General features: G+C 35.3%; 1 protein-coding gene across 1 annotated transcript in view; it reads left to right on the top strand.

Annotated features, from left to right (window-relative positions):
- The window catches only part of ANKRD12 (ankyrin repeat domain 12), a 126749-nt gene that overhangs the window by 14144 nt on the left and 89781 nt on the right, over window positions 1–22824 (top strand). Inside the window, 1 exon segment of the mRNA XM_042961950.1 lies at window positions 20470–20607. Within this exon segment, the coding sequence (XP_042817884.1) occupies window positions 20521–20607 (87 nt within the window). The 5' untranslated portion in view covers window positions 20470–20520.

The raw sequence follows: 22824 nt of genomic DNA, 5'->3' as shown, positions 1-22824 counted from the left end.
AAATAGAGAAAACTGAAACCCAAAGAGTTTGTTTACAGTTGCAATGAGAACTAAGGTCTTCTAGTACTTTTCTTGTTTTGTTAAATTTCTCCTAGTATGTTTTGCTTGACTTGGCTGGGATTAGTGGATATTGGTTGTTTATATTTCAAGCATTGGGCTCTCTACATACTACTCTGTTTTATACCATAAGTTTACTTTTGTGGGATTTTGAAGGTAATACAAATATATAGCTAAACCATATTGACCATTTATCTTGTATTTATTTTGAATATTCTTCTGAATTACCTGCCATGCTCAGATTTCTGAAAGATAAAATATTTAGCAGCACCAACCCAAAAGTGCAGCCTATATTTACTGGATTGAGCTTCTGTCCGAATCTTTTGCTTCCTTTCCTATTCTGGTGGGTGGGTTAGAAAATATAGAATACATAAAGGTACCTTTTATTTATTTTCCTCTACTTCTTGTTTGAAGCAGTCTCTCACCCATCATGTCATTATTCTTTCCACCACCACACTGTAGTTCTCCAGGGCAAACCAAGTGGATGTTGACCTACTTTATTATTTTTTTAATTTTCATTTGCAGATTATACAAGTAGTACATGATCACTATAAAAGGTAATATAGACCTGTATAAAATAGACTACAAATTTCCTTAAGGAGTTTTTTTTTTTTTTTAAGTTTATTTATTTTGAGAGAGAGAGACAGCACGAGCGGGAGAGGGGCAGAGAGAGGGGGGAGAGAGAGGATCCCAAGCAGGCCCTGCATTTCCAGTACAGAGCCCAATGTGGGGCTCGAGCTCAGGAACCATTAGATCATGACCTGAGCTGAAACCAAGAGTCGGATGCTTAACTGACTGAGCCACTCAGGCACCCGATCCTTAAGGAGTTTTTAAAATTTTTTAGGGATGCCTGGGTAGCTCAGTCGGTTAAGCGTCCAGCTTCAGCTCAGGTCAGGATCTCAAGGTTCCTGAGTTCAAGCCCCAAATGGGGCTCTGTGCTGTCAGCACAGAGGCCACTATGGATTCTCTGTCCTTCCCTCTCTCTGCCCCTTCCCCCAGCATGCATGCATTCTTTCTCTCTGTCAAAAATAAATAAGTAAAAAAATTTTTAAATGTTCATTTATTTTTGAGAGTGAGAGAGCACCCAAGCAGGAGGAGCAAATAAGGATGTCATAATGTTTTAATAACTTAATAACTTTAATAACTTAAGCTGTCATTTTTGCATTCATAGAAAAATAGAATTTGGAGTTATTCTATTATTAGAAATTATATTCTATATATTAGAAATTATTCTAATTGTCTTACTCTCTTATACTCTGGAATCAGAATTTTGGAAGGATAGGAGGTCTTTATTGTCACATAGCTTAGTTTTACTTTTAAGAAGAAACAAATATTGAGACATGATGAAGGTCAACTAAAAAGTCAGTGGTAGGTCTCAGAATAGCGTTTTGGATTTTAGGTTTCAAGATGAAATCATAGAGAAATCACTTTTCTAACTGAATGACTCTTAAGGATCATTGCTGTAATTTGGTCCTTTACTAGTTACCTTTTTTTTCCCCCCTCACAACAATTTTGGAGGAAGCATTTTTACCCCCAGAGCAGTTGCAATCCAGTGAAAGCTGAAACCGGAAAAATGGAATTTTCATTCCATGCTTATGATTCTGCCTTTCTTTAGGTAGAATGTAAAATTAGTGGTAAGTATAGAGGGCAGTATTTGGATATTTTATATGTACCAAGGACTGTGCTAAGATACTGTTTTATTACTTTTTGTAACTTTATCAATTGAGCTTTATCATTTTATAATATAGATGAAGAATTTAGGTAACTTGGATTTTGTTTTCAGTTCTTTTTAATCTAAAGTGGATGTTCCGGGGACTTCTGGACAAATTGCTAGACTGGAAAAGTTCTCTTCCTTTTAACTATATGGAAATGCTAGTAAAAATAAAACATAAAAAATACACAGCTGAGTTTGAAAGGTAGAAAGGAGAATTTGCAGGTGCCCGATACGGAAAAAGGACTCCAAGTCAAAATAGGAAACAAAGTGAAGACCTTTCCTATAAAGGAAACAGATACTCCTTAGCCTGTGAGTTTTAATGCAGTGGTGGAGTCAACAGGCCCAGGAATGTCACGGAACTGAGCCCAGACCAGGAAAGGTCTGAATTATTCATGAATGGGGTAAACAAACAAAGTTTGACTACTTGCCTCGGTTTATATTTCCTGATATATTTTTTAACTGTCCTTTTATTTTCAATCTTTTTAGTATCTTTTGTGGTTTCTTTTACAAAGCATATTGCTGAATCTTATTTTTATCTAGCTTCAAGAGACTGTATCTTTTAATTAATGAGTTTAATCCATTTTCATTTAGTATAATAACGCATTGGAAATTATTTACATTCTGTTCACTAAACTGCTAGTTATTTTCCACAGTTTTTAAATGTCTCTCACACACACATATATGAAGTATATATAACGTATATATAACATATATATCTTCCTCCAAATAAGACGAGCACTTCAGTTGCTTTCTCACTTTCCTCTGGTCTCCTCCACTTCATCTACCACCCTCGGTTTCCCAGTAGCCATGTTGATGTTCTGTTGAATTTTAGTTCTGGATTGTTAGGGGTAGTCTTTAAGCATCCAACTGCCCTTTTTCTTACTTTTTATATAAGAGGTACTTTATTAGGTTATTTAGTTACTCTTACTCCCACATATCACATAACCTCCTCATAGATTTATTTCAGTTCTTATTTGAGTGCCTATGTAAAAGTAGTTTCAACAGGGTGTTTGTATGTAAACATTCTAAGGTCTTTTTTTGCCTAAAAATATCTTTAGTTAACTCTCACTTTTAAATGATAGATTAATTTGATTACAGATTTTTGATTCAAAATTCTTTTCCTTTAACATTTTGAAAGTAATACTACATTATTTTTTTTGCCTCTGATGTTGCTTTTTGGAAGACCTGATATCAATCTGATTTCTTCTGCTGTCTACATGACCTGTAGTTCCTCTCTAGAAGATTTTGAAATTTTTTGTGTGTCTTTTCCAGTTTATAATGTGTCTGGGTGTAGTTGCTTTTCTGTCTTATTTGGCACTTGGATTCATATTGATTCATTCATGCAACAAATACTTATTTATTGGAAATCTGTATGCCAGAATGTATTCCAAAATTTTTAATCTGAGGTATTTCATCTTTTCTTCAATTCTGGAAAATTATTGGTCATTTTTTCAAATATTTTCTCCATTTTTTTTATTTCTTTTAAATAGGTCAGTCTGATTTTTGTTTTTTTGTTTTTTTGGGTTTTTTTTAGTATTTGTTTTTGTGAGAATGCAAGCAGGGGAGGGGCAGAGAGAGGGGGACAGAGAATCTGAAGCAGGCTCTGCCCTAACAGGCTGACAGCAGCAAGCCCTATGTGGGGCTTGAACTCATGAACTGTGAGGTCATGTCCTGAGCCAAAGTAGGACATTCAACCAACTGAGCCACCCAGGCACCCCTGCATTTTTTTCTTTCAGATAATTTTATTATATGGATTCTGCCACTTCTAACTTCCATATCTCTTAACTTTAATAATTTCCTTTTTTGTTTGTTTTTCAAATGTCTTCTTAATGCTTTCTGCAGCTGTCCTCTACCTGATCTTCTAGCTCTTTAATTCATTCTTTGGTTTTTCCATTCTAACATTTATCTAATTTTTATAAATAATACTGTATGAGTGTTTATTTCAACTATTATACTTTTCTACTCTGTACTACTTCTTGGTTATGTTTAGTCTTACCGCATAGTCTTACTCTTCTCTCTTCAAGGATTTTGAATGCTTTAAAAAATTCTTCAAATGTCTGTAATGATTTTCAGCTTCTGTATCCCATTTTAGAAACTAGACCTCCATCTTAAAGATTTTTTTTCTAGTATTTCTGTGGTTTAATTTTTATGTTTATTACCTTGACCCAGATGTCAACATTTTTCATTTATCAAAATTATTCTAAAATTTGTTTGGTGAGAATTGGCAAGATAATTTAGAAAAAAATGATGAGGGACTAAAATTTATTACAAAGCTATACAAAAAAAGTATAGAAAATAAAATCCTCCAAAGCCAAAAACTAAAATAAAACAGTAGTGTATTGCTAGAAGAATGGAAAGACAGAGTATTGAAACAGACTAGAAAGCCCAGAGACAGCCCTGTTCATTGCAGCATTATTTACAACAGCCAAGATATGGAAACAGCTTAAGTGTCCATTGATAAATAAAGATGTGGTATATTACACGTACAATAAAATATTATTCAGCCATAAAAAGAATGAAATCTTGCCATTTGCAACAACATGGATGGCCCTTGAGTGCAGTAGGCTAAGTGAAATAGGTCAGACAAAGACAAATACCATATGATCTCACTTACATATGGAATCTAAAACAAAAACATGAAGCTCATTAGATACAGAGAACAGATTGCTGGTTGTCAGAGGTGGTGAGTGGGGTCTAGGCGAAATGTGAAGGGGGTCAAAGGGTAAGTTGGCTTATAAACAGATGGCTTCACTGGTGAATTTTATCAAACATTCAGAGAAAATTACTACCAGTCCTTCTCAAACTCTTCCACAAAATGGAACAGGAGGAAACGCTTCCAAAATAATTTCATGGGGCCAGCATTTCCTGATTCCAAAACCAGACCATAAGAAAATGGCCAGTATCCCTGATGAATGTAAATGCAAAAATTCTCAACAAATATTAGCAAACCAGATTAGCAGTACATTGAAAGGATCATATATAGGATGATCAGATGGGACTTGTTCCGCGGATATGGGAATGGCTCAACACCCTCTTATCAGTGTGATATAGCACATTGAAAAATGAAGAATAGGGGCGCCTGGGTGGCTCAGTCGGTTAAGTGTCCGACTTCAGCTCAGGTCATGATCTCGCGGTCCGTGAGTTCGAGCCCCGCGTCGGGCTCTGGGCTGATGGCTCAGAGCCTGGAGCCTGCTTCCGATTCTGTGTCTCCCCCTCTCTCTGCCCCTCCCCCGTTCATGCTCTGTCTCTCTCTCTGTCTCAAAAATAAATGTTTAAAAAAAAAAAAAAGAAAAATGAAGAATAAAAATCATATGATCATCTCAATACATGCAGAAAAAACATTTGATAAAGCTCATCCATTTGTTATAAAAATAAATAAATAAAAACACTTAACAAACCAGGTGTAAATGAAACGTACTTCAACATAATAAAGCCATATGTGACAAGGCCACAGCTAACATCAGATTCAAGAGTGTAAAGTTGAAAGCGTTTCCATTACCATCAGAAGCAAGACAAGGATTGCCTGTTTTAACTTCTTTTATTCAACACAGTATTGGTAGTCCTAGCCAGAGCAGTTAGGCAAGAAAAAGAAAAGACATCCAAATTGGGAAGGAGGAAGAAAAGTGGTCATTGTAGATGACATAATATTGTATATTGGAAACTCCGCCAAAAAACTGTAAGAACTAGTAAATAAATTCAGTAAAGTAGTGGGATATAAAGTCAATATACAAAATCTGTTGCATTTCTGTAATAAGGAGGTATAAGAGAAATTGGGAAAACAGTCTCATTTACAATTGCATCAAGAAATAATAACCGAAAGGAATTTACCAAAGAAGTGAAGGCCCTGTATATTGAAAACCAGAAGACATTAATGAAAGCAGTTGAAGATAACACAAATGGAGAGAGATTTTGTGCTGATAGATTAGAGGAATCAGTATTGTTAAAAATGTCCATATTATCCAAAGCAGGCTACAGATTCAGTGCAATCCTATCAAAATTCCAGTGCCATTTTTCACAGAAATAGAACAAATGAAATTTCTATGAAACCACAAAAGACCTTAATAGCCAAAGTAGTCTTCGGGAGGAACAAAGCTGGAGGCATTATGCTCCCTGATTTCAAACTATATTACAAAGCTGTAGTAATTAAAAACAGTATATTGTTGGCATACAAAGAGGCAGAGAGGTTACTGTAGCAGAATAGAGAACCCAGAAATAAACCCATACTTACATGGTCAGTTAATCTACAACAGAGGAAGCAACAATATACATGGAGAAAGGATAGTGTCTTCAATAAATGGTAATGGGAAAACTGGACTATCTCATGCACAAAAATCCAATCAAAATTAGTCATGAAACCATAAAACTAGAAGAAAACATAGGTGTTAAGTTCCTTGACATAGGTCTTGGCAATGATTTTTTTCAATCTGACACCAAAAATGAAAGCAACAAAAGCAAAGAAATAATTGAGACTCCATCAAATTAAAAAGCTTCTGCACAGCAAAGGAAACCATCAACAAAGTGAAGAGGCAACCTACTGAATTGGAGAAAATATTTGTAAATCATTTATCTGATGGGGCTGATACCTAAAAAATCTAAAGAACTCCTACAACTCTAGCAAAAAAGAAAGACATCCAATTTAAAAATGGTAAGAAGAGGGGCACCTGGGTGGCTCAATCTGTTGAGCAACCAACTCTTGATTTCATCTCAGGTCATGATCCCAGGATTGTGGGATTGAGCCCTGCTTAAGATTCTCTCTTGCCCTCTGCCCCTCACCCTGCTTGCGCATGTGCTCTTTCTCTAAAATAAAAAAAATAATGGGAAGAAGATCTTGGGGTGCATGGGTGGCTTAGTTGGTTGAGCATCTGACTTCAGCTCAGGTCATGATCTCATGGTTCATGAGCTTGAACCCTACATCGAGCACTGCTGTCAGTGCAGAGCCCACTTCAGATCCTCTGTCCCCCTCTCTCTCTGCCCCTCCCCCCACTGACGCTATCTTGAAAATAAATAAACATAAAAAAATTGAAAAATGATAAGATCTGTATACACATTTTTCCAAAGAAGACTTACAGGTTGTCAGCAGTACATGAAAGGATGTTCAACATCATTAATCATTAGGGAAATACAAATGAAATCCATAATGAGATACCTGTTCACACCTGTTAAGATGGCTGTTACCAGAAAGATGAGAAATAAGTATTGGTGCGGATGTGGAGAACAGGGAACCTTTTTCATGCACTGTTGGTGGGACTATAAATTGGTACAGTTGCTGTGGAAAATAGTATGAAGGTTCCTCAGGAAATTAAAAGAACTATTACATGATCAAACAGTTCTACTTTATGCAAAGAAAACAAAACACTTAGAAAGATATATGCACCTTCATGTTTGCTGTAGCATTATTTATAATAGCCAATATATGGAATGTTCATTGATGAATGGATAAAGAAATTATGGTATATACTGTAGAAAAGGAAAAATTCTTCCTTTACACCTAAGGTCTTGTAGCTGGAGTAAGAATTAAATTTACGTGAAACAGATTAACAGAAGAAAAAAACTAAAGTTTTATTATGTGCTCATGGGGGCCCCAAAATGAAATGAGATATAAGAAATGACCAAGTCAGGCAGTTTTTATACTTTTTAGACAAAGACAATAAATTTGTGAGGAATTGAGAGGGTGGAGAAAATACATTTGGGAGTTTTAATTAGGAATTCCAAGAGAAATTTGGGCTGAGGTAGGACATTAGTAAAAAGGAACAAGGTTTGTTTCTACAGCTGTCTCAGCATTAAATTCCCTGTCTCTGGTGATAAGGATGCCGTTTTGCTTCTTAGTACACGGAAGGTGCTTTTTGTGTGAGAGATAAATTTCCTGTGCTCAGGGGGAGAAAAGAGTGTCTAAATGCCCTTGCATTGGCTGTTTTCCAGGTAACTTCAATTCAAAATAATTGATATGCCATTGTGGTAGATTTTGGGTGGCCTTACCTAAGCCCCTACGATACACACACACACGTGTGCACATGTACACACACAGTATCATTCAGCAATAAAAAAGAATGAAATCTTGTCATTTGCGACAACATGGGTACCCCATGAGGGCAGTTGTGTTAAGTGAAATAAGTCAGACAAAAAGTACCATATGATCTCTTTTATTTGAGATCTAAAAAACAACAGCAGCAGCAGCAACAACAAAACCAAGTTCATAGATACAGAGAACAGATTAGTGGTTGCTAGAGGTGGAGGGTAATCAGTGGGAGAGAGAGGTGAAGAGGGTCAAAAGATTAAAAAAAACACCCAGGAAATAAAAGTCAAAAAGATGTAATGTACGGCATAGTTAATACTGTATTGCATATTTGAAAGTCACTAAATAAATCTTAAAAGTTCTCATAAGGGGCGCCTGGATGGCTCAGTCAGTTAAGCGTCCGGTTTTGGCTCAGGTCATGATCTCATGGTTCGTGGTTTGAGCCCGGCATCCAGCTCTATGCTGACAGCTCAGAGTCTGAGGCCTGTTTGGATTCTGTGTCTCCCTCTCTGCCTGCCTCTCCCCCACTCGCCCTCTGTCTCTCTCCCCCTCTCTCTCAAAAATAAAAGCATTAAAAAAAATTGTTTTTAAGTTCTCATTATGAGGTAAAAAATTTGTAATGTGCAGTGACAGATGTTAACTAGACTTATTGTGATCATTTCACAATATTTACAAATCTCAAATCATTACATTTTACACTTGAAACTAATGTAGTGTTACATGTCAGTTATACCTCAATAAAAGAATGGTTAAAGTAAGGTAAATTCTATATTAGGTATATTTAACTACAGGCTAAATTTTATATATAATTTAAATTATGTGTAATTATATATACATAATTATAATTATTATAATTAAACTACAGTTTAAATTACATATAATTGAATATATATACATAGGTGTACTTCATTTTATTTGTACTTTGCTTTATTGCGCTTTACAGACACTGATTTTTTTTTTTTTTTTTTTTTTTTACAAATTAAATGTTGTGGCAATCCTGCATCAAGCAAGCCTGGCATTGCCATTTTTTCAACAGCATTTGTTCACTTTGTGTCTTTGTGTCACATTCTGGTAATTCTTGCCATATATCAGCCATTTGCATTATTATATTTGTCATAGTGATCTGTGATCACTGATTACAACACAAAGCTCAGAATATGGTTAGCAGTTTTTAGCAATAAAGTATTTTCTAGTTAAGGTATATCCATTTTTTTAAACTTAATAGGCCACAGTATAGTGTAAACATAAATTTCACGTGCACTGGAAAACCAAAAACTCATTTCATTATGATTTTCACTTTATTGCAGTAGTCTGGAACCAAACCCATAACATCTCTGAGATGTGCCTGTGTGTGTGTGTGTGTGTGTGTGTGTGTGTGTGTGTGCGTGCGCGCGCGCAACAAAAATGACAGCATCATTTTTCTTCTTTTACCAAACAATAGAAAAAGTACCACAGTAGAAAAATTGCGAAGGATACTAACAAAATTCTGAAGAGAAAAAAATGGAGAAATAGTGGCTAAAGTGGGGTGAAAAAGTTTTTGATAGTGAGGAGTCCAAGATCTAAGGGATCAGAGTAGGAGATGGGGTATAGACATGAACTTTGAAGAAAACCATGATGGCGGAGGGATATGAGGTAAAGATTAAGGCTGTAAGTGATAAAACTCAATATGAGGTGAAGTGACTGGGAGGTATGTAGGTGCTTGCAGTGAAAAGGGTAGAGAGAATATTGTTTAATGACTCCCACACCGTTAAAATACCTGGGGAACTTTTTTTTTTTTTTAAATACTTCAGAATAGTTTTAGATTTACAGTAAAATTACAAAGACAGCACAGGGTTCCTATATAATCTTGTGTATATACCTCACACCATTTTTCTCTATTATTAGTGTTTTACATTACCTACCATGGTAGAGTTGTCATAATTGATACACCAATAATGCTATTATTGACATTAATAATTATTAACTAAAATCCATACTTTATTCACATTTCTATATTTTTTTTTTACCTCATGTCATTTTTCTGTTCCAAGAATCCCATCCAGGATGCCACATTACATTTAAACATCATGTTGTCTTAAGCTCCTGTTGGCTGTGGTGGTCTCAGACTTCCCTTGTTTTCATGCTCTTGGCCATTTTAAGGAGTACCGGTCAGGCATTTTTGTAGGGTGCCCCACTATTAGAATTTGTCTTATGTTTTTCTTGTGATTAGACTAGGGTTATGTGTTTTTGGAAGGAAGATCACAGAGGTAAAATGCCATTTTCATTCTATCTCATCAAGGATACATACTATCAACATGACTTCTCACTGTTGATGCTAACTTTGATCACTTTGCTGAGATAGTATTTCGTTTTTCAAGTTACTCTTTTTTCCCTCTTTTTGTACCATATTCTTTGGTAGGAAGTCACTCTGTGCAGCCCACACTTGAGAACAGAATATCTGTATAAACTACCTGGAATTCTTTGTGGCAAATTTGTGTGTTCTCTCCCATTTTTTAATTTGTTCAGTCACTTATATCAGGATGGACACAGATGTTTATACCTTGGGTTATAACCCAGGACTACTTTACTTATTTTTTCTGTTGCTGAAAGTGTTCTGACTTTGCCAGTTGGGACCTCTTTCAGTTGACACCTGTATCCTTTTGACACATTCCCATTGTTCAGTTTATGTATTTATGTACACTTTTTGCAATTGTGAGCACTTTTTCATAGCAATGTAAGAGTCTCCAAACTCATCTTGTATATTTACTATCTCAGCCTCAGAGTCAGCTTTTTTTCTAAGCCCTGGTTTCTTTTATTGGAGTAAGGTACTAGTAACCAAGCTCTTAGTGTTAGGTGTTCTCATTGCTACTGGAGTGTTTGTTGTTGCTTCTGGGCTTGCTAGCTGACATGAGAAGGAAATCTGTGTGTGTAAACTAATTCTCCATATGCATATCTATAAATACTACCGTAGGAAACCATCTGTGTCTACATTAAACTAAACATGAGTTCACATTCTCTCAAACAATAATTCATTACCACATTCCATTCTTCTCCTTACTTGCCTTTCTGCAATCTCCCACTCCAGCAGTGAGAACCATGGCTCCTACCATTCACTGTGCATTTACTCAAGTGTTCATTTCCAGAATACATCATCACTTGGCTCTTGAACAACATGCAGAGGCTAAGGGTGCTGACTCCATGCACAGTTGAAAATCCACACATCACTTTTAACTGCTTAAAAATGTAACAACTAATAGAACCGCGAGAGCATTTTTTACTGCAATGTGCAATTCATATATAGATGGTTAGTGTGACACAGCATTTTAAGTGGATACTTGCAGCATGAGCCCACTGTGGTAGCAACAGGATGTGGCTGTGAAATTATTACACTCGTAAAAGATATATGTGCTACAGTTCATTTTATGTAGGTATTAAATACTATATCTTTACATTTGTTTTCATTTTTCTTGACTGCAAATGGTAGTAAATGGTAAAATTTACTAGTATCTGCATATTTTATGCATATAGGAGATATCTAATACTATATATATATAGTGTGTGTATATATACATATATTTTTTTAAATCTGCATATAAGTGGACCTGCACAGTTCAAACCATGCACAGTTACTACCATTTATGGTAGTAAATGGTAAAATATATTAGTATCTACATATTTTATGCATACAGGAGATACCTAATGCTATATGTACTATATATATACTATATATCTATTGAAAACATCTGCATGTAAGTGGACCTGCGCAGTTCAAACCCATGTTGTTCGAGGCTCAACTGTATGGTGGCTTCAGAATTGTTAACTTATACCACCAGGGACCACATATAATTCACCATGTTAACCATTTTAAAGTGTACAATTCAATAGTTTTAGGTATATTCACAATGTTGTGCAACCATCACGATTATCTAACTCTAGAGCATTTTTAATTACCCAAAAATAAACCATATACCAATTAAGCAGTCACTCCCTGTTTCCCTCTTTCCCTAGCCCCTTGCAGCCACTAAAGGAAGCTTTTTATAAAGTGGTATTTATCTCCCCTCTAAGATATTCTGATTCAGTAGTTCTAAAGATAAAGCTAGGCATCTGTATCTTTAAAAAAAAAAAAAAAAAAGCATTCTGGTAGTCAGGCAAGTTTGAATTACCGGGTGGCATGAGCCTAAAAGAACAGCATATTTTGAGTAAATTGAAATGTTCTAGAAGCAGTAATGTGAATCAAAGAGCATCTCATCAAAGCTAAAAACAAATGCCAACACATTTGATTGTCTTTAATTTAAAAGTCATTTTAAGCAGGGTTGAAATGAGGGAAAGAAACCATTTTATAAAATGTCAGCTTGTTGCATCTGTGTTTAGATTTCAGTTAACTTTTAATCTGTGTAGTTTGTGTTCATCCATTACTAAGTTTTGGTTTCAGTACTTTGTTCTGTTTATTTTCTCTTGAGTGTTTTTTCCCCCTGACTTTTTATTTTTCTTTTTAATACTTCTGCTTATCTTACCCCACTTAGAGGAATGCTTCCCTTCTTCCTGCCACCCATACCTTGGTAAAAGTGTACTCTTTAAGGATGAAAACTAATTGCCAAGTAGGTAATGGAGCTGTAGTAGTAAAATTAAGCATATCTGATAATTGGGAAAGATTTGCTGACAGACTTTGATACCCTCTGGTGTTTTATGAAACCCCTATGAAAGATTTTTAAGTCAGACTTCTAGTTGGAAGATACAGTTACTAGCAGAAAAAAAAAAATGTTTAAACCATTGATTTCAAGGGTCCAGTGCTCACTGAATGCTAAAAAACTATGAATTGATCTCAAAGTACAGAATTTTCTTTGATTCTTGAGTTCTTTGGAGGAACACTTCTGGAGATTTTCTTTTTTTTTTTTTTTCTTCTTTTTTTTTTTGCATTTTATTTTATTTATTTTTTTAAATATGAAATTTATTGTCACATTGGTTTCCATACAACACCCAGTGCTCATCCCAACTGTTGCCCTCCTCAATACCCATCACCCACCCCCCCCCCCAACCCTCAGTTTGTTCTCAGTTTTTAAGAGTCTCTTATGTTTTGGCTCCCTCCCTCTCTAACCTTTTTATTTTTTTCCTTCCCCTCCCCCATGGTCTTCTGTTAAGTTTCTCAGGATCCACATAACAGTGAAACCATATGGTATCTGTCTTTCTCTGTATGACTTATTTCACTTAGCATAACACTCTCCAGTTCCATCCACGTTGCTACAAAAGGCCAGATTTCAGTCTTTCTCATTGCCAAGTAGTATTCCATTATATATATAAACCACAATTTCTTTATCCATTCATCAGTTGATGGACATTTAGGCTCTTTCCATAATTTGGTTATTGTTGAGAGTGCTGCTATAAACATTGGGGTACAAGTTCCCCTATGCATCAGCACTCCTGTATCCTTTGGGTAAATTCCTAGCAGTGCTATTGCTGGGTCATAGGGTAGATCTATTTTTAATTCTTTGAGGAACCTCCACACTGTTTTCCAGAGCAGCTGCACTCACACTTTATGTAATCTTTATGTCCATAGCATAACAACTTTACAAATTCTGTTATCTACTCCTGTCTCCAAAGTTCTCTTCTAGCCATACTGCCAACTGGAGGTGTTTTTTCCTCTTGTCCCTTTCTTGCATATAGTCTACCAGAGTCTTGTCTTCTTGAATTTTTTCCTTAACCCTCCCTTCTGTTGTCATGTTGAATAGCTTTTCCCTACAGATTGGTCCCAAGGTTTAGTTCCTTCTTGATTACTTTTTCAAAGCATTTTCTCCACAAAGTTTGGCCTCTTCCTATGAGCGATTTTGTATCCTGTGATAGGAAGATAAAGTTTTCTCCAAATTATTAGCCTTAGGATGAAGAGTAAGTCATAAAAAAGAGCAACTTACTAATATTTCCTGAAGAATCAGTTTTGTTATACTAAGACATCTGTCCAGCAAGACTTGGCATCACTGCAGTTACCTCCACTTTCAAGAAGGGTGGTTATCCATCTTAAATACAGAGAACAAACTGAAAGTTGCTGGAGGGGTCATTGGGTGGGGGGATAGACTAAATGGGTAATGGGCATTAAGCAGGGCACTTGTTGGGTGTTACATGTAAGTAATGAATCACTATATTCTCCTGAAACCATTATTACACTATATGTTAACTAGCTTGGATTTAAATTAAAAAAAAAAAAAAAAAAGGAGAATGCTTGTATGTATCACTGTTCTTGTCTGGAGTTAGCTGTGTTGTTTCAATCTGCTGTTCTTGTTATTAAATTATAACTTAGCATTAGTTTACTCACGTTGCTACTTATTAAATTAGTTACAGTTGCTTGGTTAAACTTTACATTTTGGGTAGTGATACTCATTTTTGTCAGCAAGTTTTGAAAATTTCCAATAACTGGATGTTTTAGATATGTATGCATGTGTCCCCCCCAGAATGAATTGTGCATTGTGTCCCCAAAAATGAGTTGGTCAGATTCCTTTTGCTAAAGCAAATGCACATATAATCCAAGAAAGTTTGCTTATAGAATACTTTTTCTACTAGGAAGAAGGATTAGGTAAGGTGGATGGATGGTAGGATCTTTTTTTATCACCTTACACATGTCAAGAGATTTAAAATACAATAGTTTTCTTCCAGTTATGTGATCCCTACTCCCACCCCAGCATCAAAAGCAGGTTTTAGAGATCCCAGTGAAGGAGGCTTTGAAAAATCCAGTTTGGAAAATACTGTTTAAAGTTCTACTTAAATGTAAAGGATTATGTAAAACTTAGGTCATTTCCTACTTATAATCTAAAAGAATATAAACTGTGGTTTGCAAGCTTCCATTACGACTATTTTAAACTGAAAAATCTAGGGGCACTTGGGTGGCTCAGTCAGTTAAGCTTCTGACTCTTGATTTTGGTTTAGGTCATGATTCCAGGGTTGTGCTTCGTGTGGAACCTACTTAAGGTTCTCCCTCTGCCCCTCTCCCCCATTCATGTGTACACATAGTTGCTCTCTTTAAAAAAAAAAAAAAAATCTACAGAGGGCAGTAACTGACAAAGCAATAAATTTTCTATCTAGAATGGGAGAGAAAAGTAAACTTCCAGAGAAGCCAGTGTTAAAGATGAGAAGAAACTAATAGTTGCTGCCCATACTTCCCAGAAAAATGGAAACAGATCAAAGAAAAGAAAGCTATGGAGCATTTATGGCATAAGTAATAATCAGTAGAACAAAATACATATGATACCAGTGTTTGAATGCTCTTTAGGATCAATCTTGTAAGTTAAAATACTCTCATGAATCTCATGAAGAGTTATCCTGTGAAAAAAGGAAATGACAGTTAAAATTTTGTAATGAGACTCTCAGGCTGCCTGATGTAGTGAATTTTTAAATGAAGATGGTACTTCACACATCTGCATGCATGCATGTCATGTATATATATGGTTTAATATGATCGAGAAATCTCCTGTCTTAAACGGAGCGAATCATTTTCTAATGAGATTTTTTTATAATATCAGTTCAAATACTAATTTAAGTTGGTTTTTTAACTTTCCTAATGATGAAGAACCACTGGGATACTTGTTAAAAGTACAAATTCCTGGCTCCATTTCAAACCTACTAAATCTGTATTTTGATAAGCACTCCAGGAGCTTTTTTGGTTTTTTTTTTAATCATCAAGTAGGACTACATCAAACTAAAAGCCTTTTGCACAGCAAAGGTAGCAATGAAAAGGCAGCCTGTAGAATGGGAGAAAATACATGCAAGCCATACATCTGGTAAGGGAATAATATCCAAAATATATAAGGAACTCCTACAACTCAGTAGCTAACAAACTCAATTTAAAAATGGGCAAAGGACCTGAACATTTTTCCAAAGAAGACCTACGAATGGCCAAGTATATGTAAAGGTGCTCAACATCACTAATCATTAGGGAACTGCACATCAAAGCCATGATGAGATCTCACCTCACACCTGTTAGGATGGCTGTTAACAAAAAAGCAAGAGATAGCAAGTGTTGGTGACAGTATGGTGGAAAAGGTCCCTTGTACACTCTTGGGAATGTAAATTGGTGCAGCCACTATGGAAAACAGCATGGAGGTTCCTCAGAAAATTAAAAATAGAACTGCTGTCTGATCCAGCAATCCCACTTTTAGGTATATATCTAAAGGAAATGAAATCAGTGTCTCAAAGTGGTATCTGTAGTCCGATGTGTGTGTTGCAGCATTAGTCACGATAGCCAAGTATAGAATCAACCTTAGTGTCTGTTGATGGATAAATGGGTAAAGAAGATGCAATCTTCATATTTACAATGGAATATTATTCAATCATTAAAAAAAGGAAATCCTCCCATTTGTGTCAACATGGATAAATTTAAAGGACATTATGCTAAGTGACATAAGCCAGACACGGATAGATATTGTATGATCTCACTTATATGTGTAATCTAAAAATGAACTCATGGAAACAGAGAGTAGAATGGTGGTTGCTAGGAGCTGAGGACTGGGGGAAATGGGGAGATGTATAGCATGGTGACTAGTTCATAATAATGTATACTTGAAATTTACCAAGAATACAGATCTTAAGTGTTCTTACAGCACACACACAGATAAAATTAGGTGTCGTGATAGATGTTTTAATTAGCTTGGTTGTGGTAATCATTTCACAGTATATATATCAAATTACCACATTGTACACCTTAAATATAAATAGTTTTTGTCAGTTATATCTCAGTAAAGCCAGTGGGGGAAAGATAATGAGGTGTGATGAGAGTGCACATTCTTTCCTCCCTGTTGATCTTAGGAGACAAAGCATTCGAGTTCTGTTCTATTACTGGGAGTTGTTTGCCATTGATGAGTATGAAGTTTTATCAAATGCTTTTTCTGTATCTGTTGAGACTATCAGTTGGCTTTTAGTCTGTTAATACGGTGAATTGCACAGATTGATTCTCACACATTAAGCTGACTTTGAATTACTAGGATAAATCCCAGTTGGTCATGATGGATTGTCCTTTTTACATATAGTTGGGTTTAATTTGCTAGTATTTTTATTGAGGATTTTTTTTGGCATGTGATCATGAGATATTATATGGATCTGTAGTTTTCTTATAAAAGACTTACTCTGACTTTTGTACCAAGATATTGATGACCTGCCTTATAAAATATGTTCCTGCTTCTTTAATTCTTCAGGAGAGGGTATGTAGAATTAGCATTATTTCTTCTTTACATGTTCTGTGAAATTCACCACTGAAGTCACCTGGGCTTAGAGTCTTCTTTGTTTTTAAATATGAAATCAATTTCTTTAATAAATATTGAGCCACTGAGATTGCTTCCTTCAGTGAGCTATGGTAGTTTGTGCCTTTCAAGAAGTTTGTTTCACTTAATTTGTTGAATTTATTTGTGTAAAGTTGTTGATAATATTCCCTTATTACCCCTTCATGTGTTTGTAGGATCTGTAGGGATGCTCTCCTTTTATTGCTGATTTTGGTAGGTCTTCTCTCTTATATCTAATTTGTCTTACCAGAGCTGGCAAATTTTTAAAATTTTTTTATGTATTTATTTTTAAAGAACCAGTTTTTAGTCTTACTGATTCTTCTTTATTTTTAAATTTGGATATATTCCTGTTATCTTTCTATATTTGATTCTGGTTTAATTTCTTCATAATGTGAAAACAACATTTATATGATTTTAATTACTTTAAATTTATTAATGTTTGTTTTTGACTCATGACATGGCCTGTCAGTAAAATTCCGTGTGCCCTTGAAAAGAATGTATATTCATACAAATGTCAGTTAGATCCAGTTGATTTGAATTGATGGCGTTTTTCAGTTCTTTTATATATGCTTGTTGATTTTCTGTCTTACTGAGAGTAGTTGAAGCCTACAACTATAATTATGAATTTGTCTATTTCTCCTGTCAGTTTTATCAATTTTTGCTACCTGTAGTTTGAAGCTCTGTTGTAATTGCATATACATTTAGTGAGCTGATCCTTTTATCAGTGTGTAATAAGTAAAGTTCTTTGAGAACTGTTTTGTCTGATATTAATGTAGTTACTCCCAGTGTTCCTTTGATTAGTGTTTGCATGGCATATCTTTTTCCATTCTTTTACTTTTTAACCTACCTATAGAATTACATATGAATGAATTTCTTGTTAACAGCTCATAGTATGGTCATTTTCCCCCTGTTTGATGGTCTGTTTTTTTCTTTTTCAGTTTTCCTATTTGTTTGTTTGTATCTTTATTTCCAGCATAGTTAACGCATGCAGTGTTACAGTAGTTTCAGGTATACAATCTGACAGTTTTTTTAAATTGGTGTGTTTAGTCCATCTGCATTTCATATCATTATTGGTATGTTTGGATTAGGTCTATCATTGTTTTGTTTGTGCCTTCTGTTTTTCATTCTTCAGTTTTTCTTTTACTGGTTCTATTGGGTTATTTTTATATTTTAAAATATTCCATTTTAATTTACCTAGTGTGATTTTGATTATCCTGTGTATAATTGTATTGGTTGATCTGGCTTTACATTATATATTGAGGTCACAGAACCATGTATTAAATGCTTAATATTAGTTGATTGAAGTAATATTTTTAGAATCTAATTTTGGTTTTTATTCTGAAGTTTTCCAAATAAGGTTATTGAAAGATAATGTAAGCTTTTCCTAACATATAGTCTATTAATATATTTTATTGCTGTGTATGGTTTTTTAAAATAGTTGTTTATTTTGAAGAGTGAGAAAGAGAGCAGGAGATGGGCAGAGAGGGAAAGAGACAATCCCAAGCAGACTCCATGCTGTCAGCGCAGAGCCCGACACAGGGCCCGATCCCATGAACTGTGAGATCATGACTTAAGCCAAAATAAAGAGTCAGATGCTTATTAACCAGCTGAGCCACTCAGGTGCCCTTCTATCTGAAATATTCTTAAAAAAATATTCATGACACTCCTTCATTCACCAATAATGTGCTTTGCTTGATCTACAAAGTGCTTTATCTTTATAAATCTCACCTAGACTAATGCCTGGTGATATTATGTAGATCCATTTTGCTTTTGAGTCAGAATTCTTCTGTTTATATATGACTCCTAATTTTAACTGTAAGCTTTACACAGGGCTAGTTTGGAGGACAGTGCTATGTTTAAGTGATTCTGTTTATATGGTATCAGTTGAAACAGTTGCATGATCCCAAGGTAAACTCTGCCTGGTGTGTAGTATCAAAAAAGTTTCCTTATTCAAGTTTATTTCCCCCTCTATAAAAGATTTGAACTATTTGAACTCTGGCAGTTTTTTTCTGTTGGAATGTAGTCTGATTTGGCTATGTTTGGATTAATTTAATCTAATTTTGATAATTTACAAGCTAACTCAGTTCATTTAGGTGACTTTGGGTTTTGTTTCTATTGAAATCAAATATTTTAAATCACCAATAGAACAATTCGAAGAACACAGAAGATCTTACTAATCTTACTCTGTTTAATAATTCACTTAGATGCTAGAATGTAGCTTTACTTAGACCTATAATATTCATCTATAGGAAATTTAATAGCATGAAAACTAAAAATTACGCTGGTCTGTTCTGTTTATTGTTGTGGTCCAAGTCTTGCTTCTGTTGGCCAGCAACCTCAGTTTAGCTCAGTAGTATACAGTAGAGCTCTCTGTGATAATAGGAATGTATCTGTATTGTACAGTAGTTACTTTAATTTTAGTTAATTTAACTTTCAGCAGCCACATGTAGCTCGTAGGTCATCAGATGGCAGTGCTGGTCTAGTCTCATGACTTCCCTTTTTTTTTTTTTTAATTTTTTCTAATCTTTATTTTTGAGAGACAGAGAGAGACAGAGTCAGAGTATGAGCAGGGAGGGGCAGAGAGAGAGGGAGACACAGAATCCAAAGCAGGCTTTAGGCTCTGAGCTGTTAGCACAGAGCCTGATGCGGGGCTCGAACTCATGAACCGTGAGATCGTGACCTGAGCCGGAGTCGAACGCTTAACCAACTGAGCCACTCAGGTGCCATGACTTCCCTTTTTATATTTAAAACTCCCTGCTTGGAATTTTTGGGGGGGGGGGCTCTAAAATGTAAGCTTAGGCTTCTATCAGGGTCCTTGACCTATTGCAGAGCAGGAGACAGAAAACTGAACAAGTTAGAAAGAAAGTGATATATGACATAATTACAGTATGGTAGGAATTCAGTCAATGAATAGATTGATAAAGTGACTGTCTAGAGATGTCTGGGAGTTCCGTGAAGGAAAATAAACACTTCCAAGAATTTTAACTTGGAACGGTTTCATACATTTAAGTTAATCTAAAATGGTAAAATTGCCAACCAGACCTATCCAATTCTTGGTTGGGTCTTCAGAAATAAATTCCAGACCAATACAGAACTACCAGAGAATCTGTTAGAACTTTCTACCTTTAGAGACAGGCTGAAATGACAAACCCTTTGCCACTGCTTTCACTTCTGCTGCTTGTGGTTACCTGGAAAACTGGAGATTAGGTGTTAGTCTAGAGAAGGTGGAAAAAAATATAAAAGTAGTTCTCTTTTCTTCTTTTCAGTGACAAATTGAATGGACTTAAACAAGAGAACTTTAGAAGCTCAAATTCTTAAATGAAACCTTACTTTAGGCTAGGACTTACAAAGACAGAGAATAACAAATTACATTAACTGTGGTGTATACCTTTAAGTAGGTTTTTACTGCAGATGTATACAAATAACCCTCCTATGTCCATTCTTTACAGATCCAGGATGAGAAGACTGACAAAAGAAGAAGCTAGCTGAACAGCTATAAGATGCCCAAATCTGGGTTCACAAAACCAGTTCAGAGTGAAAATTCTGACAGTGACAGCAATATGGTAGAAAAACCATATGGAAGAAAGGTATATGATTATCTTAAAGATGGGTTGACTCTTTTGGAACTGGGAAAAACTCCCCATTGGTAATTTTAGTAATTACCCATAAAATAAAAACAGTTGGATGCCAGTTAAATCCAAACCATTTATCTAATTCCTTTAAAATTAAATTGGATTCCTGGGATAAGATTGTTTTTCATTCCCTGAGATAACACATTTACTAATATGGCATAGTTACTTACGAAATAATCATTGAGAGGGGGTGAAAAAAAAATCCAAGACATCACAGTCATTTGGCATTTCTTTCTCCACTTCCTGACCCCCAGTATCAAAACACATACACAGTAGCAGTTCCATTTTCCTTGTCTTTAGCCTTGGATAAATTTATATGACTTTTCTAGCCTCAGTGTATCTCTCTGTATTGGAAGACAAGACTACTTTATAGAATTGCTGTGACAATGAAATGGCATCAGTATGGTGCCTAATGCAATGCTTGTTACATAATATATGCTCAGTAAATGTTAATAGTTTTTGTTGTTTATTGTTAGTGATTGGCAACGACCTGTGATTGTCTTTTAACATCTATCCTTCTTCACTCCTATTTAATTTAGGCTCTCAGAACCTTCATTTAGACTTCTGCAGTTGTCTCCTAACTGGTCTCACTGTTCTTAGTCTCTTCTGTAGTTAATTTTACACAGTATCTCTTTTTTTAAGCTTATTTATTAATTTTGAGAGAGAGCACGTGTGCACATGCATCAGTAGGAGAGGAGCAGAGAGAGAATCCCAAGCCGGCTCTGCACTGTATTGCAGAGCCTGATGTGGGGCTTGATCTGACAAACCGTGAGATCATGACCTGAGCTGAAATCAAGAGTCGGACGCTTAACCGACTGAGCTACCCAGGCGCCCCATTACACATTATTTTTTAATTTTTCTTTTTGGTGTTTTGTTTTGTTTTGTTTTTCCTTTTTATGTCTTTTCTTCCCCCTTAGTCTTTTTTTGTTGTTGTTGAAGAACATCTGAAATGGTTCCAGTTTTTGGCAAACAAGAATAGAGCTGTGATGAACATTGTATACAAATACTGTTTTTAATAGCTTTATTGAGGTATAATTTATATACCCTAAATTTCACTCATTTAGTGTATGATCCAGTGATTTTTAGTAAATTTATAGAGTTGTGCAGCCATCATCACAATCCAGTTTACACCATTTACATCATTGCTAAAAGAGCGTCATGCCCATTGCATTCAGTCCCTATTCCCACACCATCCCCAGGCAACCCCAAATCTGCTTTCAAAACCAGGAATTTTAAGTTTCCAGACTTTATTCTTTTCAAAAACCATTTGACTGTTTAAGGTACTTTGCATTTCCATCTAAAGTTTATGAAATTTTCTACAAAAAAGCCTGCTGGGATTTTTATGGGGATTTTATTGAGTAGATCCATTTGGATAGTATTGACATCCTAACAGTATGTCTTCCAGTTTATCACTAGAGAATATCTCTCTGTTTATTTAAATCTTCAGTTTCCATCAGCAATACTTTGTAGTTTTTAGTGTACAAATCTTGAGCTCTTCTTGCTAAATTATTAGTGTTTTATTCTTTGGGATGCTATTGTAGTTAATTTCATTTTGGATTTTTCATTGCTAGTATATATAAATATAAATGATTTGTATGTAGGGATTTTCTATTCCATGATCTTACTGAACTCATTTATTGGTTCCAAAAGTTTATGGATTCCTTAAGATTTTCTACATGTGGAATCATGTCAACTCCATATGAAGATAATTGTACTTCTTTTCCAGTATGGGTACTTTGATTTTTTTTTTCGTACCTGATTGCCCTGGCAATCTTTGCCTTTTGATTAAAGTGATTACTCCATTTACATTTAACATAATTATTTCTAGGGTTAGACTTATATCTTCCATTTTGTTCTGTGTTCTTATGTTTCATATTTTTTTTGTTTTTCTCCCTTCTGTGCTCCCTTTTTAAGTTTTTTTTTAATATTTACTTTTGAGAGAGAAGGAGACAGAACTCAAGTGGGGGAGGGGCAGAGAGCAAGAGAGGGAGACACAGAATTTGAAGCAGGCTTTAGGCTCCGAGCTATCAGCACAGAGCCCGATGTGGGGCTCAAACCCACGAACCATGAGATCATAATCTCAGCAGAAGTTGGACACTTAACCAACTGAGCCACCCAGGCACCCCTAATTTTAAATATTTTTTAACATACTATTTAAATTTATTATTTTTT

Source organism: Panthera tigris, chromosome D3, assembly GCF_018350195.1.
Source record: "Panthera tigris isolate Pti1 chromosome D3, P.tigris_Pti1_mat1.1, whole genome shotgun sequence".
Classification (NCBI taxonomy): domain Eukaryota; kingdom Metazoa; phylum Chordata; class Mammalia; order Carnivora; family Felidae; genus Panthera; species Panthera tigris.
Note: the sequence above shows the minus strand (reverse complement) of the source record. Positions and strands in the feature narration are given on the sequence as shown.